Consider the following 17,757-nt stretch of genomic DNA (forward strand, 5'->3'; position numbering starts at 1 on the left):
ACAGTTTGTGTTTCTATATTTGTTCAGTGTATAAACGTAGGTAGTGAGGTTATTTTATTTATATTATTATTATTATAATATATAACCGTGATGATTGTCCCGTGTGATGTGTTTGAATTCACAGAGTCATGTCAGATTAAACATGTTGCATTCAGTCCCTCACTGTGTCCGTGAACTTTGAACTCTAAAATATTACATTACATAAGAGACTGTGGGCTGTTGATTTCCACTTTACTGAGCAGTGAAGATGAGAAAGTCAGTACCTGGTCAGGTAACCATCTGCCATTGTTATAATAGTTTTATTTAGACAGGGGTCTTGTAGCTGTGTGTGTTCAGCCATGACTTGTTGATACATGTGATGTAGTTTCAGTGTGTCCTGCTGTCTGCTGGTGGGTTCACACTGAACTCTACCTGCATGTTTCCTGTGGAGTAAATGTAAAAACGCCTTTGAGGTGTGAGCGCCGGGTCGGATTCACACCTCAGACTGTGGAGGCGTTTTCTCTGTGGCCGCCCGTCTGGCAGCTGCCGTCGTCCTTCATGAATTAACCAAATGTTCCATCAGAGGTCCGGCAGCTTCAGCCGCTCAGCCTGTGATGAATGGAGACGTCAGCCTTCACACTGAGCAGGAGAGGAAATAAACCTGTTGATGCAGAACAAACCAAAAGTAAAGGTTCACCCAAACCACTACACTAAACCCACCTAACCCTACTGCTCCTGGAAGGTCAGACGGAGGGGAATTCAGTTTGATTTGTGTTGTTTATGTTGACCGGTCCTGGTTTTGAGTCTGATCTAAAACAGTCTAAAACACGACTCAAGAACACTCGTATGAAGCAGCTTTCAATTCTTGATTCTAATGCTTTTATCTTTGGTTTTTCCTTTTGGTTTTATTCTCTCTGGGCCTCTCGATTGATCTCATTGTTTTAACACGTATTTGTAATTCTCCCTGTTGCTGTGCGGCATAGGATGTGCCGTTGCGCAGCGTCCGGTGATGCCTCAGTCAGCGGTTGCTAGGTGACGGTTCTCCTCCGAGCCAGCCCGCCCGTCGCAGGAGTGTAACGGCTCAGCCTCCAACCTGCCGGCTGATCCGGCCCCACGGCCAATCAGAAGCAGGATAATCCCGTTCAGACGCAGATTAGCGACTCTTTGAAGTCGCTGCAGAAAGTGAGGGTGTTACCGCGGCGACACGGGGCTTCACTGATCTGAAACCTCCGACTGAATCAAAGCTGGATCAGTGTTCCTCACCAGAAACATCCAAACACTGACGTCTCCAGACGACTGAAAGGAGATGCTGTCATTTAATCTGCTCTTAGTCTTCGTCTTCTGCCCTCAGCACATACATGTCACATGGAACATGGAAGCTTTTAACACGACATTAACATGCTGCTGTTGTTTATCCATGTTCATCATGGATCCATCAGCTGACTGATGAAGGGCTTTTTTTAAGTGATCACTTTTCCTGAGATCTTCAAAAGACAGTAAACCTTCATCATTGATGATGTGTGAACGCCTCCTGTAGACCACGAGGGAAGGATCAAAGGTCGACTTTCCTTTCAGAGAAACTTGGTCAAACTCACATGAATCATTAAACACAGTGGAGTTATTGAAGTTAAATATTGCCTATAGTTTCTGTCTCGACTCTTTTACTGTTCTCAGATCAGTTCTGATGTTGCAGCAAACGAAACGCTGTGAAACTCCAATTCTAAAAGCTCTAAAATATAAAATACATGTGTTAAAAATGAAAAGGTTAAATAACATAACTTAAACAGTTGAACTTCCTGCAGCTGATTGATCAATAAACTGATCCATGAACCGTTAAAAGCTCCTGTCAGAGTTATGTAACGTCACAGTTCAGGACCGGCGAGTCACTCACCTGTCAACATGAACCTCTCTCCTCCTGAAGCCAGAGAACAGGTGAGTCAGACTCAGCTCTGACACATCCAGATGTGAGGCTGCAGCTCGGCACAGACACACTGATGTGACGAGAGGGCGGGAAAATATTTAAAAACACAAAACTGCTGGATACTTTAACCACCAGAACAAATTATTTACACCCTGTTTCATCTCTGATTCTGCAATACCCATGAGCCTCGGCAGCCGTCTCTCTGGAGGAGCGGCCTGTCAGAGCAGGTGTGAATTCAAAATGCTGCAGCTTAGAACAAAACATGGCAGAATTTGGAGGTTTCTTGCTGAAATGCACCTTGGGAAATATAGCTGATTTTTATTCCACCGCGCCGGCGACAGACAGAGCGGAGGCCATTTTGTTTTCTGGTCATCCGTCCGCCCGTCTCATTCTCGTGGACACGATATCTCAGTAACGCCTTGATGTAACTTCTTCAAACATTCACCAGGACTGAAGGATGAACTGAATAGATTTTTGGGGTCAAAGGTCAAGGTCACGGTGACCTCACGAAAAGCAGTTTAGGCTTTCTGAACACAATATCTCCGAAACACCTTGAGGGAATTTCTTCAAACTGGGTTAAGACAGTCACCTGGACTCAAGGATGAACTGATTACAGTTTGGTGGCTAAAGGTGAAAGGTCAAAGTCAGGGTGACCTCAGAAAACACTTTTTAGCCATAACTCAAGACTTCACAGCAATTATGACACAATTTCACACAAATGTTTTTGTTGTTGTTGATCTGTTTTTGACTGTTTCTTCTCTTTGTGTGTTTTCCTGTCACAGAAGTACAGGCACCACGATGAGGACTCGTCCCCCCAGGACCAGAGCTCCCCCCAGCTGACGGAGGAGGCGGGGGGGCCGGAGCTGGTCCAGGTCGCGGAGAAGAACCTTTCCCAGATCGAGAATGTGCACGGATACGTCACCCACGCTCACATCTCACCTATGAAGGTAGGACGCAGAGTCGCTGTCGTTTTCCTCTCCCTCTGCGGTGACAGACTTTACTGGCCCGACACGTCAGTTTCCTGACTTTAGTATCTATTTGTTTTGTCAGTAACCATGACAACACTGACTGAAAAGGGAAGTCTTTACTTAAGGGGTTGTGTGCGACCGGCCCGAGACTTTCTTAAAATGTGATGAATTTTAGTTTTAACTGGCATTAAAACTATTAATCACAGATCTGTTTGATGGTGAAACAGCCAGTAAAGTCAGACCTGCCTCTCTCTCTTCATCTCTTTCTGTTCATCTCTGTTTATCTCTCTCTGTTCATCTCTGTTTATCTCTCTCTGTTTATCTCTCTCTGTTTATCTCTCTCTCTTCATCTCTATCTGTTCATCTCTATCTGTTTATCTCTCTCTGTTTATCTCTGTTTATCTCTCTCTGTTTATCTCTGTTTATCTCTCTCTGTTTATCTCTCTCTGTTTATCTCTGTTTATCTCTCTCTGTTTATCTCTGTTTATCTCTCTCTGTTTATCTCTATCTGTTCATCTGTTTATCTCTCTCTGTTCATCTCTCTGTTTATCTCTCACAGTTCATCTCTCTGTTTATCTCTCTCTGTTTATCTCTCTCTCTTCATCTCTATCTGTTTATCTCTCTCTGTTCATCTCTGTTTATCTCTCTCTGTTCATCTCTGTTTATCTCTCTCTGTTCATCTCTGTTTATCTCTGTTTATCTCTCTCTGTTTATCTCTCTCTGTTCATCTCTATCTGTTCATCTCTATCTGTTTATCTCTCTCTGTTCATCTCTGTTTATCTCTCTCTGTTTATCTCTGTTTATCTCTCTCTGTTTATCTCTCTCTGTTTATCTCTCTCTGTTCATCTCTATCTGTTCATCTCTATCTGTTTATCTCTCTCTGTTTATCTCTCTCTGTTCATCTCTATCTGTTCATCTCTATCTGTTTATCTCTCTCTGTTCATCTCTGTTTATCTCTCTCTGTTTATTTCTGTTTATCTCTCTCTGTTTATCTCTCTCTCTTCATCTCTATCTGTTCATCTCTATCTGTTTATCTCTCTCTGTTCATCTCTGTTTATCTCTCTCTGTTCATCTCTGTTTATCTCTCTCTGTTCATCTCTATCTGTTTATCTCTCTCTGTTTATCTCTTTCTGTTTATCTCTTTCTGTTCATCTCTGTTTATCTCTCTCTCTTCATCTCTCTCTGTTTATCTCTTTCTGTTCATCTCTCTCTCTTCATCTCTCTCTGTTTATCTCTTTCTGTTTATCTCTTTCTGTTCATCTCTGTTTATCTCTATCTGTTTATCTCTCTCTGTTTATCTCTCTCTGTTCATCTCTGTTTATCTCTCTCTGTTTATCTCTCTCTGTTTATCTCTATCTGTTTATCTCTCTCTGTTTATCTCTATCTGTTTATCTCTCTCTGTTCATCTCTGTTTATCTCTCTCTGTTTATCTCTATCTGTTCATCTCTCTGTTTATCTCTCACAGTTCATCTCTGTTCATCTCTATCTGTTTATCTCTCTCTGTTTATCTCTGTTTATCTCTCTCTCTTCATCTCTTTCTGTTCATCTCTGTTTATCTCTCTCTGTTCATCTCTGTTTATCTCTCTCTGTTTATCTCTCTCGCTTCATCTCTATCTGTTCATCTCTATCTGTTTATCTCTCTCTGTTTATCTCTGTTTATCTCTCTCTGTTTATCTCTCTGTTTATCTCTCTCTGTTTATCTCTCTCTGTTTTCTCTCTCTGTTCATCTCTATCTGTTTATCTCTCTCTGTTCATCTCTGTTTATCTCTCTCTGTTTATCTCTCTCTGTTTATCTCTCTCTGTTCATCTCTCTGTTTATCTCTCTCTGTTATCTCTATCTGTTTATCTCTCTCTGTTTATCTCTCTCTTTTATCTCTCTCTGTTTATCTCTCTCTCTTCATCTCTATCTGTTTATCTCTCTCTGTTTATCTCTCTCTGTTTATCTCTCTCTGTTTATCTCTCTCTGTTCATCTCTGTTCATCTCTCTCTGTTCATCTCTGTTTATCTCTCTCTGTTTATCTCTATCTGTTCATCTGTTTATCTCTCTTTGTTTATCTCTATCTGTTTATCTCTCTGTTCATCTCTGTTCATCTCTATCTGTTCATCTCTCTGTTCATCTCTGTTCATCTCTATCTGTTCATCTCTCTCTGTTCATCTCTGTTTATCTCTATCTGTTCATCTCTCTCTGTTCATCTCTGTTCATCTCTATCTGTTCATCTCTCTCTGTTCATCTCTGTTTATCTCTCTCTGTTCATCTGTTTATCTCTCTTTGTTTATCTCTATCTGTTCATCTGTTTATCTCTCTTTGTTTATCTCTATCTGTTTATCTCTATCTGTTCATCTGTTTATCTCTCTTTGTTTATCTCTATCTGTTTATCTCTCTCTGTTCATCTCTGTTCATCTCTATCTGTTTATCTCTCTCTGTTTATCTCTCTCTGTTCATCTCTGTTCATCTCTCTCTGTTCATCTCTGTTCATCTCTCTCTGTTCATCTCTGTTCATCTCTCTCTGTTCATCTCTGTTTATCTCTCTCTGTTTATCTCTCTCTGTTTATCTCTCTCTCTTCATCTCTATCTGTTCATCTCTATCTGTTTATCTCTCTCTGTTCATCTCTGTTTATCTCTCTCTGTTCATCTCTGTTTATCTCTGTTTATCTCTCTCTGTTTATCTCTCTCTGTTCATCTCTGTCTGTTTATCTCTCTCTGTTCATCTCTGTTTATCTCTCTCTGTTCATCTCTGTTCATCTCTGTTCATCTCAGTTTATCTCTCTCTGTTCATCTCTCTCTGTTCATCTCTGTTCATCTCTCTCTGTTCATCTCTGTTCATCTCTCACAGTTTATCTCTCTCTGTTCATCTATATCTGTTTATCTCTATCTGTTTATCTCTCTCTGTTTATCTCTCTCTGTTCATCTCTCTCTGTTCATCTCTATATGTCTGTGCTCATGTATATTTCACCTGTGAATATTTTTTTATGTCATGACACATTCACACAGTCCAGAGTCAGAACTTCAATCAATTTTCCTTTTCAAAATCACATTTTTATCCTGATGGAAATTATGAACACTGACACATTCATGTTGTTGACACACACACACACACACACACACACACACACACACACACACACACACACACACACACACACACACACACACAGAGGAGGGAGGGAGGATGAGGGTTGTTGCTTGTCCATGTCATTGCCATGTGGTTCATTAAAACACTGCAGCTGCTCTGAAGCTCATACACATCTGTACCTGTTGTATCTCATACCTGTCTGCTATCATGATGTCATCACACACACATCCACTCACCACCAGTCAAATTCCTCCAGTCCGCCTCCTGTTTGACCCCCCACCCGTCGGTCCCGGCAGGTAAACACCAGGTGAGCTGGCGTCAGTGTTCAGCAGGTCATTCATGGGGTTCACGTAGATAGATAGATAGATAGATAGATAGATAGATAGATAGATAGATACTTTATTTATCCCTTAGGGTAGATTTGTGTGTCCATTAGCTCATTGTTGATAACAATATAAACAGTTTATAATAAATAAACAATAATAATTAGATGAGTCCACTTCCTTTAGCTGAGGTGTTGTACAGCCTGATGGCAGTGGGAACGAAGGATCTTCTGAACCTCTCTGTTCTGCAGCGCAGTGAGATGAGCTGTTCGCTTCTGTCGCTGCTTCTCTGTCAGGACCTCGTAGACATTAATCAAACACTCCTTTGTGACCCCTGACCTTTCCATTTTTATCTCCTCTACTCTTCAGACTCAGGGAAATATGACATGAGTGTTAGGGCCACAATGAGGGAGAAAGATGATGAAATTACTTGAAATTATTGTAATTTTATCACTTTTCTTCTTCAGATATTCTGACTTTTTTTTTTTTTTTAATATCACGACTCTATTCTTTTAAACAGGTGTACTGAGTCCAAACCCATTAAAATAATGGATCTGGTATCAGTTGGTAAATTAGTAAGTTAGTTGCTACGTACCTGACGACAGGTGTTGTTGTTGCTGGAGGTGAGGAGATGCATGTCGACAGCCCCTGGAAGAACAGCTGCTTTCTGCGGTCGCTGGTTGATGGAAAAACATTTGAACTCTGAACCTTTGAATCTTAACGAAGTGAGTCGTGTATCAAATGTGAGCAGCAACACTGAGGACTGAAGCACAGACGCTTCCTGTGTAGACGACACGCCGCTGTTCTCGTCACGGCTCATTGTTTGTGGTCGTGTAGATTTGTTCGTTCTTCCATAAACATCTGGTCCTGTCGTCTCCCACCGTCGTACCTGTGACCTGCTGATTCGTCAGGCGGTCGTCAGGCGGTCGTCAGGCGGTCGATGCGTTTCTGAAACTTGGAGGCTCAACCTGGAGAATTTGGCGTCCCCTCAGTCACGTGACTTGATTCCCCTTCACGCCGTCCTCCATGCTTCTGCTGTGTCTGTCTGTCGATGCTCAGACCACACTGTCACATCCAGCTGTTTGTGTGTCACATCCAGCTGTTTGTGTGTCACATCATCAGCTCAGTCTCTGGGTGTTTGTGCTGCTTGTTAAAGGAGCTCCACCACTAATAACGCACTAATCAACCTGTGGAAACAGGAACATAATCACTCGTGTGTCTCCTCAGGAGCCCGAGAAAATCTTAAGTCTAAAACGTAGATGTTATCAAGTTGCATCATGGGAAATGTAGGATCTAGTGTGTTTGGAGTTCAACCAGGATCTCTGGACGTCTGCTGCTCAGATTTGGACTTTTTCTTTGAAACTTTCCTGTGAAAAATGAAAAACTAAACAATGAAGAGTTTTTTTTAAACTAAATAAATCATTTGACTTTGTTTTTAGCTTTGAGAAGCTGTGAGGAACATTTGTCTTCATCTTTGATTTGATCTTACACACTGAAAAATGAATACCCTGTAAGAAAATCAGTGATAATTAACTGATAAAGATATGTTATATATGTGGTAATAATAAAATAATAAAAGGTTATACTAACATTATTTGACCCCAGGGGTCCTTTCAAACATGATGTAGAAGCTGAGGCGACTTTGAGTTGCTGAGTGAGGTGGACTCGTCTGACTCGCTTCACTCGGAGCGGCAGCAGGAAGCGCTCGGTGGAGCTTTTCTGCCATCGTGTGGCGGCAGCACGGACTGACATCTGACTTCATATGAAATCATTTGGTCCAGTACTCCTCACACCAGTTTTCTCTAAAACATTTCATCTTAGTGTCTTCAGGTCAGAGGTCAAAGGAGGCGGAGGGTGGGAGGAGCAGCGTGTGTCGAGGTTTTGAGTTTGGGAGCAATAAAAATCCAATTATTTAACTATCTTACAAAGTGATCAAATCTGAGGTGAGATCATCTCACCTGTTTCTGTCCCTCAGTCTTTAACAAATGTCACTGTTTTATTTAATCTGTTGATACAAATAATTTTGATATATTATCTGTCTCCACCATTAAAACCTGTAGAGCAGCGTCAGCAGATCAACCCTGGATTTGTTGATAAAGATCATAATATTTGTTGTTTAACATAAAGTGATGTAGTTATTGAAGAACAGGAACAAGTCTGCGGTGTTTGGAACATTTTATTGAGTTTGCTGAAAGTTTTATATATAAAGTAAATATAACATATAGTTAAAAAGTAGCAGCAGAACTGAGGCGTGTTTTTTTTTGTGTTTGTTAGAAACAAACAGTTTCTCTTTTTTTCTACCTGTTACTTTCCCTGTGAACGTCCAGAGTTACAGGGAAGGAACAATAAATGAAATGAATTCATCCGACAACAGAAAACTGACAGTGGAACTCGTTCATGTGTCTGTCTGCAGTTTGAAAAACCAAACAGACAAAACACACAGCGATCAGATGTGTTGTAGTTGAACAAATAAAGAATCAACAAAGTGTCTGAATAACACAAACAAATAGAAAAACATGTTTCTGCCACGACTGGTACGTCACTTATCAACAATAACATTTAACACAGAGACTCAAATGTGAGAAACTGAATTTAATATTTTAATTTGTCTTTAATGTTTGATCCTTTTTTAAGGCTTTTATTTTCTTAATTAGATGCAACATTCAGCTGAGAAATTAAATAATATAATAAATAATAATCAGATCATCATTTCAGTCGAACGTTCAGATCAGATGTGACAGTAAATTAAAAATCTTTCAGCTTTTTGACCGATGCTCAGAAAAAGTCATTTTATAAAGGAAATGATTTATTGAGAAAATGTTCGATAATGGAAATAATCATTAGTCGCAGCTTTATCCTCAATAAAACACTTGATATTTATACACCGACCTTGAAATAGACTAAACTTTTATACTGAAACATGAAGACCAGTCAAACCTGCACCAGTAACAACCAGTGTTGCTGGTCAGGGTAACTAACCAGTCTGGTCCCAGCTCCTCAGCCATCAGCCGTCTGTCTGTGTCGTATCCATCAAGAGCAGCTCTGTCGTCCTCCCTCTCTCAGCTTCAACTCTCTGTCTTCACATTACTGACTCTCTCTCATGACTTTCTATTTTCTTCTGTCCCTTGATAAGTGCCCACAGCAACACGTCACTCTGCCGCGCTGTCGGAGCCCCGCTCGGCTTTCCTAACAGGGAGCACGCTCATCATAATCTACTGTGGGTGATGTGCCGACTATTCCTGAGTGCCTCACACAACCCCACGTCAGAAAACCACAACTGTCCCTTTAAAAGCTGCTGTGATGTTAAAGGATAATTGGGGCGATATCCTGTATTGTTCTGGTGCAGATCCAAAGCAGCGCTGAGTGTCTCCTGCTGTGCGGTGAAGCCATTGTTGTCCAGAAACTGTTAATGCACAATCACTCACTCCAGCAGCAAATGTGGCTTAATCCGCTGCTGAAAACAGTCCCAAACAAAAGCCTTCTCCTGTTCGTCTGATAAAAACGACAGTGATCAGCTGCTTCGGTAAATGACTGAACCCTATTAAAGAGTGAAGCTGTACATTTGTGTGACATGGTGTTGCTTTGGCTCTGCACATGAGGAAACATGTAGAATGATGTCAGACTGACGCTGTAAGTGTTTGTTGGTTGACGCTGCAGCGGCTCTTCACACGTTTGTATGAATATTCTCTCTGAGTGGAGGAAGTGATGACAGCATCAGTCTACACTTTAGTTCAGGCAGTCACCTACTAACTGAACTGATCATGAGATAAGATGTGTCAGGATCTGGGTGGTTTAACCTCTCAGAGACGCCATCTTTCCTCCCCCCTCCTCCCCCCTCCTGTATCCTGTAGGTAGCGTCTCTGGAGTGCATCTTTGACGGCTCTGCAGCGTTAGGACAGCATCACCCGGAGCTCCCCTCCCCTACGTCCTCCACCCTCTACCCCCACGGAGAGGACAGCCCCGTCCCCTCCTGCTCCTCCAACCCCTACCCCCCGATCCAGGTAACGCCGCCCCCCCGCCCCCCCCATCCAGTATCACTTCAGTACAGATGTATTATTTATTCTTCACATCTCTATCAAATGTTCATCCATTTCAGTAGAGAGACGTTCATCTCCTCATCGATCTACTGCACTTACACTCAAAGAAATCCCACTGAGAAAATGAAAGATGATTTCAACGCAGATATTTCAATTCCTGATATTCACTTATCATCACATCCAGGAAAACCAGATAACGGATCATTTTGTCGTTTCTTTGTTTCCCTCTTTCTAAATGGTAATCAGGAAACCAGCTGTTTCCTGCTTTTGGTTTTGTCATTTGATGAAGGATGAGTCCTACTGACTTTTCCTGTAGCGCCACCATGAGGTTGACATTTGAGGCTTTGAGCGAAGCGTCTCCAAAACTGTTGAATGGATTGCGATGATTGGTTGTGTTTGGTTCAGAGGTTCATGTTCCCCTGAGGATGAACTGTAATAACTGTGGTGACTCTCCGACCGTCATCAGGCCCAACGCTTTGGTTTATGATCAAACACCTGCAGAACTAATGACGTTCCCATCAGCCTCAGCTGCTCTTTGAGTTTACTGTTAATTAGCTAAACGAAGATGGTATATTAATGTGCTAACTTTAGCATGTTGAGCATTTGACATGCTGTGAAGTGACTGTAGTTGTACAATAACTCGAAGCCGTGCAGTGTTTGTTCTACTTGGGAGTCGGAGTTAACATCAGACCAAACAGCAGCTGGACAACTGTTTGGTCAGTGAGCAGGAAGTCCACGCTGTCATCTTCACCGGTACAGTCACCTGCTCTGGCAGCGAGGCTGCTCTTCATGGTTTCCGCCACGTTTGATCTGCGGCAGCCGCCCGGCCCCGGCCTGACGTCAGCAGGCAGTTATCTCCGCCACTGTATCGCAATGAATGGATCCTTACATCCCACAAAGACACTAACGGCTGGGAGGACGTACTGTACACTCCTTTTTTATTATTCCTTTCATTTTTTTTCATCTTTTCCTCCGCCTCTCGCTTGCTCTCCTCGGCAGCACCATGGCAACACGGGAGATGAATGCCGACAAAGAAAATCCTGACGGCAGGAAAATGGAGGAGGAGGAGGGGGTTGAACCTGCAGAGAAGGACAAGGACAGATTTAGTGAGGCTTTCTGTAACAGAGTTGGGGGAGTTGTAGTTTGGGGGGGGGGGGGGGTGATAGTAAAATGCAGAGTAGCTGGCCTTCTGTTCGTCCCCAACAGAAAGATTTACAGCAGCTCTGATGTATATTTAGCACCAAGACAAAGGAATCAGAGGCCATGAAATGACTTGTCACTAATGTTTCTTCTCCATCGTCTCATCTCTGCTGCTACACTTCATTCCCAAATGCGACAAAGCATTATGGGAGGGCAGGCCGACTCTATTTATAGCCAGTCGGTCATGGAATATCAAGGAAATCATGGAATGTCAGGAGGCGTATTCCAGGCAGGGAAGATCAGGGAAACTTAGAATCAGCAGGACGTGGTTTCTTGTTTCGTACATTGACTTTTTGACAGTTTTCAGACGATGCACATTTCCAGAAGAGTAACACAGCTCAACAACATTACATTGGCCCATATTAAAGAGGAAAGAACCTATTGTCAGTCCAAGTCGGGCTCTGCCATGTGACCAAAATCTCATATTCTGATCCAGCTCATTTCATATCCAGATAACAATACGTATCATGATGTAAATTCAATGAATGCATCACATGTTAGTTTGGCATTTTGTACCTCAGGTCAAGTGTTTGAACCAACTCAATAAAACCCCATGTAACTGTGTAAATTGGAGCCACATCTTTGCAGATATAAATTGCATCTTCTGGATTCTTTACCATACATGGTTCCACGGGCAAAAGCCTCTTGCGGCGTCTGAGTCCGGGGATTGTTTTGAGCACTCGACTGTACTTTTGTGGATCTCATCCGGAGACTCTCTCCTACTGTTTGACATCAGTCTTGCATAGTTGGTAAAAGAGGTGAGATGAAATGATTATCTTTAGCTTTTAGCATTTTACTGACACTGTTTTTGTGATCATAATTTTCTGTGACACTGGTCATATTGAACAGATACTTTGGTCTCTGAATCACAGGAGTTGAGCCTACTTGTAATAAATGCATGAACCGGGCTCCAGGCTACCAACTTTCTCTGTTGGTCACACCCTGCAATTTTTTCTTACAGCATGGCATTTATTAGTGATGAATAGTTGTCTTAATTTGCATACTGTCCATTGATGTAAGGATTGACAGTGAGACTTTGTGGTAAACTGAAGGCAAAGTTTGTGTCACTGCTCTTTTGGAGGAAATCCAGTTTTGCTTCATTCATTTGTTGATTTCAGAGAAGCAGTTTGTGAGTAAATGAGGCTCAGGTGCTCGGGATCAACAGCTATATAGAATTGGGTGTCATCTGCATAGTGATGTAAATCAGTGCTTTTCCTTGGGACTGTGACCCATGCTGACGACATAAGCAGAGGACCCAGGAGAGAGCCCTGTGGAACCTCATGGATTTTCAGTAATTGTGACAGTGTTTTGTAATGAATGGCTTCTTTAAACTAACTCCGCTCTCAGATACATGTTAGAAACAAACAAGCACAAAAAAATCCACAGAGTTTGGACAGGCTCAACCTGAACATCAAAGGGCGAGAACTTCCTGGAAATTTATCACACACCTTTGTTAACGTATGAAAACAAGACCGCCCACTCTGTGGACCGCACACTGATCTTACTCAGTTACTCAGAGATGAAACACGAGAATCTTTTAAAGCAACTTCCAACTCTCTTGTCGTAGCTGATACCAATCTATGGATGAACTATGACATGAAGACTTACACGTATAAATACCTGGAAGTTTCATTTTTTGAAGGCAATTAGAAGCACTGCAAAAAAAACAAAAACAAATATAAATATATATATATATATATATATATATATAAAAATAAAATAACTTAAAAAAATGTAACCCAGTTCAGCCTGAACCACATCGAGCACAAGTTCATGTGTTGTTTACATTTTTATCAGGAATTAAATGGTATTATATTTGTTTTTTTTAATTACTTTTTAAATTCTTATATTTTTAATGTATTTTTTTTTTTTTTTTTTACATATTTTATGTTTTATATTAATTTAATTTGCCTCCACAACTGCGTACTACAGAAACGTATTGCATTAACTTGAGAAAAACTAATTCTGTTGTTTTTCTGAATTAAAAAGATCATTATTTCAGAATTATGTTAATTAAAAAAAAAAAAAATCTTAGTCAAGTAAAGTAAAAGTTTTCTTTAAAAAAAAAAGATCCTATGTTTTTCTGAATTAACGAGATTATTTTCTCTTCTGAGATCATTGTTTTGTTAATTCAAAATAACCGACATGCAGCAGAATGTTGTTTTCCTAAGTGACTGCATTAGGCTTCCGTAGCGTACAGAGTTTGAACTAACTGCTAAAGTCACCACTGACTAACAGCAGCTTCCTACATGAAGTTCCTCTGTCTCCGATCAGCCGTCGTGACTCGACACATCACCACGCTGTCCGTCACAGCCGTGATCACTCAGCAGTTTTCTGGTGCGAGTTTCCCCTGCTGACTCATTTTTAGAAAGGGACTCAAAGTCTGAGGACTGAAGTAGGACAGAGGTCAGCTGGACCCCCCCCCCTTCCCTCCCGGGGCTGACAACCAGAAGGGAGGAGGGGGAGGAAGAGGAGGAGGAGGAAGGAGCTGCAGAGAGAAGACATCAGAGGACTAACTTCCTCCCTGTCTGCTCTCTCTTTAAACACTGTCTCTGTCGTCTCTCCGTCCTCGTCAGCGCTGCGGTCTGCTGTTCGCTGTCTGCTTTAGACAGACGGAGGCTGGACGACCGGCTGCTCTCTCTCCGCCTGCTAAGCGATGCTCTCTCACCCCGGCAGGTTAATCCGCTCCCCCCGAGGCTCCTCTCTCTTTTTCCAGTCAAGTCCGGCGTGTAACGACTGCCGTTCACCGGCTCACGTCTCCCGCTGCTGCTGCTCGTAAACTAAACGGAGGAGGACGATCTCGGCGTGTGTCGGCTCCTCCGTCAGCTCCTCTGCAGCCTCCCTGTTTGTGTCTGTGAGGAAGAGGAGAAAGAGGAAGGGGGGGGGGGGACACAAGGTGGAGTGAAGCCCCCCTCCCATCGTCTGCTCTCCAGCCAGCACCACCTCTGCCACCCCGCAGCCTGCTGCAGGAGCGAGAGGAGGCGCAGAGGAGGCGACACACCACCTCCACCTTCGCAGCAGCAGCAGCAGCAGCAGCATGCTCAACTCTGTGTGGTACGCCAAAAAGATGGGCCGCCGCATCATGGGCACCCTGAGGAGAACCAAGCGGCTCCACCGGCGCCTACTGGTAGGTCACCCCCCCTCCACCCCCCACCCTCCCATTCATAAAAAGAAAAAATCCTCCTAAAGGTGAGGACGTAGGGGGAGGTGCTGCACCGCTGCTCTGTGTAGTGACTCATTTTCTCCAGCGTGTACGTTTCATCATGCTCAGCTCTGACCGCTGTGTGTTGTTGTAAATGTTTCGATCGGTGTGATGCTGCTGGATGAGGCAGATGTGGAAAAGTTGCAACAGGAGATCTGCTGCTGCTGCTGCTGCTGCTGCTGCTGCTGCTGCTGCTGCTGCTGCTGCGTCATGTGCTGGATCAGGATTCATGCAGAACCCTGCACATCTGGTCCAGTCCTCCACCACAGGTCTCCAGACCCTCATCCACTGTCCCATCCTGAAGCAGTGTGGTGTCAGTGCCATCATCAGATACATGAGTGGAAGCATGAGGTGTGTGTGTGTGTGTGTGTGTGTGTGTGTGTGTGTGTGTGTGTGTGTGTGTGTGTGTGTGTGTGTGTGAGATCTGAGGTGATTTGTTGATAAGGCTGCAGCAGCAGCTGTGAGCAGGTTATTACATCGGAGCTAAATGTGTCGAAGCTCGCCACCGTCTAAACGTGAGATCACTGTGTGTCATTACATCTTGAGGAATCGAGGACATACACGCACACACACACGCACACACACACACACACACACACGCACACAGCTGCTGAATGTTCCAGAGCGTTCAGCAGCTGTGGGTCGTATCAGATTAGCAGAACGATGGAGTCTCCCTCGTCTCAGACTGTGGTCGTGTTTCTGTTGATGTTCAGGTTTGGTTCTGGACTCCGTCACACACACCTGTGCAGCTTTTCATAAATCTGTGTGTGTGTGTGTGTGTGTGTGAACGAGGCAGCGCGTCGATGTGGAGAGATTTACCTGCATAAACAGCAGCATCATGTTCTGGGCAGATGTGAGGAACCCCTGCAGTAGCACATGCCTTCCCCGGCGTTGCCTAGCAACCTCCAGGCTCCTGACACGCAGCGCTACCCCACCGCCTCCCTGTTTACTGCCTCACACACTCACGTTAACATACATGAACGTGGAGGTGCTGAGGAGGACGACATCGCAGCTTCAAAGTTTTCTAATGATCTTCAACTCTGTCTGAAAGCAGAACAGATGTTTCACAAGACTCGTATACAAAGTAACGTAGAGAGTGTTTGAAAGGTTTATAACAGCGTTATAACTAAATCAATCTCCGTCCAGACTAACACACCTGAACACACACATACCTGAGCACTCACCTACACTGAGCATGTGTGAGCAGGTGTAAACAGGAAGTAGATCGTCTCCTCTGAAGGAGGAACAGCAGAGACAGTTGTAGCATTAAAACAGAGAATGTAAGTGAACAGCAGCTGCTGAAAAGACAACAAGGTCAGTAACACTGTCATTCATCATCATGTTGTATTCACCACTGGTAGTCCAGGCTGAGGAGAGCCAATCAGGAGAGACCGTGGGTGTGACCTCATCATTTAGCAGTGCGGATGTAGCCTCAGAGAAACATCTGTAAACAGCCTCTGTCCACTTCCTGTTCAGCAGCAGACAGCTTCAGTCAGACAGCAGCTGGTTGTTGGTTCCTCCGCAGTGACACTGTGTTCCCCGGTGGTTTGTGTGCAGGTGTGACGGGCCTCTGAGCTCAGATTGATGACTGTAATCTCTCTGGTGTCTCGTCAGGCGTGGCTCGCGTCGACAGCGCCGCTCCTCCACCTGCAGCCTGCCGCGGGTTAATGACCCGTGAAACAGCTCGCCGTCAGCCCGGAGCGAACGAGCCAAAGATCTACACGTGCAGACCGTGTCAACACATCTGATCAGTTCACACCAGCTGTTATTTATGTGACATAGCATTTAAAAGTTAAAAAGTGTCTGAGAGAGGTGAAGGTTAACTGATGTTCTACCTCCGATGTTTGATAAATGTCCTCAGGTGATGTCACCTGAGTCAGTGTGGGTGGGGCCTGAAAACAAGTTCTGTTCGCTCTGCTCCGGTTCAGTTGATCAGGTTGTAAACTTGTAGGTTCAGTTTATTTTCACACATAGAAAAATTCAAGTGAACCAAAATGCATCATGACAAACCAGGTGAGAACATTCTCTCCTCTGATTGGTCAGATCGTCTGGAGCAGGAAAGTAAACACAGGAAGAAGGTGACAGGGACCGTCGAGCTCCTGGTGGGCTCGGATCCAGAACAAGCTCATGGCTGTCAGATACATTAGCTGCTACTAGCATCACAATGTGCTACTGAAGTGTCCAGCAGCATTGTGGGTAATGTATGCAGCAGGTGTTTTCTGTTATGCTGTCTGAGTGTGATGATAAACCCGTGGAGGACTGTGACTGTAGTTGTGTTTGGACTCTGTTGTGACAGAACAGGAAGGAAAGAAGACTTGGGTTGTATCCACGTATTCCTTTAATGCTGGTGATGCTGTGCTCACCTGCTGCTCACCTGCTGCTTTTACTCTTTGCTTACAATTTGCCACTTCCTGTTGTTCGGGGCAGGAGGGGTGGGGTTACACCATCATCAGGATTTAAGTCTGACTGGGCGCTCTCCTCTAGCAGCTTGTCAACACGCTGTTGCAACAATTTTTATTCCTCCGCCCGGCGACAGTCAGAGCAGCGGCCATTTTGTTTTCAGGTCGTCCGTCCATCCCATTCCCATGGACACGATATCTCAGCAACACCTTGACACAGACATTCATGTGAACCCAAGGATGAACTGATTATATTTTGGTGGTTAAAAGTTAAAGGTCAAGGTCAGTGTAACCTTGATATATATAATATTTACTCTGTAAATGAAAATAAAAACAAAAACCAGTATGAAGTGTAAAATATGAGAGAATTAATTCAAAGCCAAATGAAATAATTTTCAGCTGTGGCTTAAAACTGTCCACTGAACTTTTAGCTCTTTTAGCTCCTGGCAGGTTTTTCTGTATTTTTGGAACATAGTTAAAATAAAAGCTGCATTGCCTGTTTTCTTGTGTGGAAGCAAGCAGTAGAAAATTTTGAACTTCCTGTCAGAACTTTTCAGAATTAAAGCTCACAATAGCTTGACTATGAGAAATGTAAAAGAAAAAAAAGCGTTCTTGCGCTATTATTTTGTAACAATTGCAAAAGAGGAAGTGATT

At 43.3% G+C, this 17,757-nt stretch overlaps 1 protein-coding gene across 25 annotated transcripts in view; it reads left to right on the forward strand.

The window, feature by feature from the left end:
• Positions 1 to 17,757, forward strand: part of dlg1b (discs large MAGUK scaffold protein 1b) — a 102,494-nt gene that overhangs the window by 48,692 nt on the left and 36,045 nt on the right. For 11 of the 25 annotated variants that reach the window (XM_056391451.1, XM_056391455.1, XM_056391453.1 and 8 more), the window contains 2 exons: positions 2,683 to 2,847; positions 10,117 to 10,266. In XM_056391451.1, the coding sequence (XP_056247426.1) occupies positions 2,683 to 2,847; positions 10,117 to 10,266 (315 nt within the window). Of the gene's footprint in view, positions 1 to 2,682; positions 2,848 to 10,116; positions 10,267 to 13,509; positions 14,630 to 17,757 lie in introns of those variants that run through there. The other 14 variants (XM_056391462.1, XM_056391463.1, XM_056391466.1 and 11 more) reach the window with 3 other exon arrangements.

This window comes from Seriola aureovittata, chromosome 12, assembly GCF_021018895.1.
Source record: "Seriola aureovittata isolate HTS-2021-v1 ecotype China chromosome 12, ASM2101889v1, whole genome shotgun sequence".
Classification (NCBI taxonomy): domain Eukaryota; kingdom Metazoa; phylum Chordata; class Actinopteri; order Carangiformes; family Carangidae; genus Seriola; species Seriola aureovittata.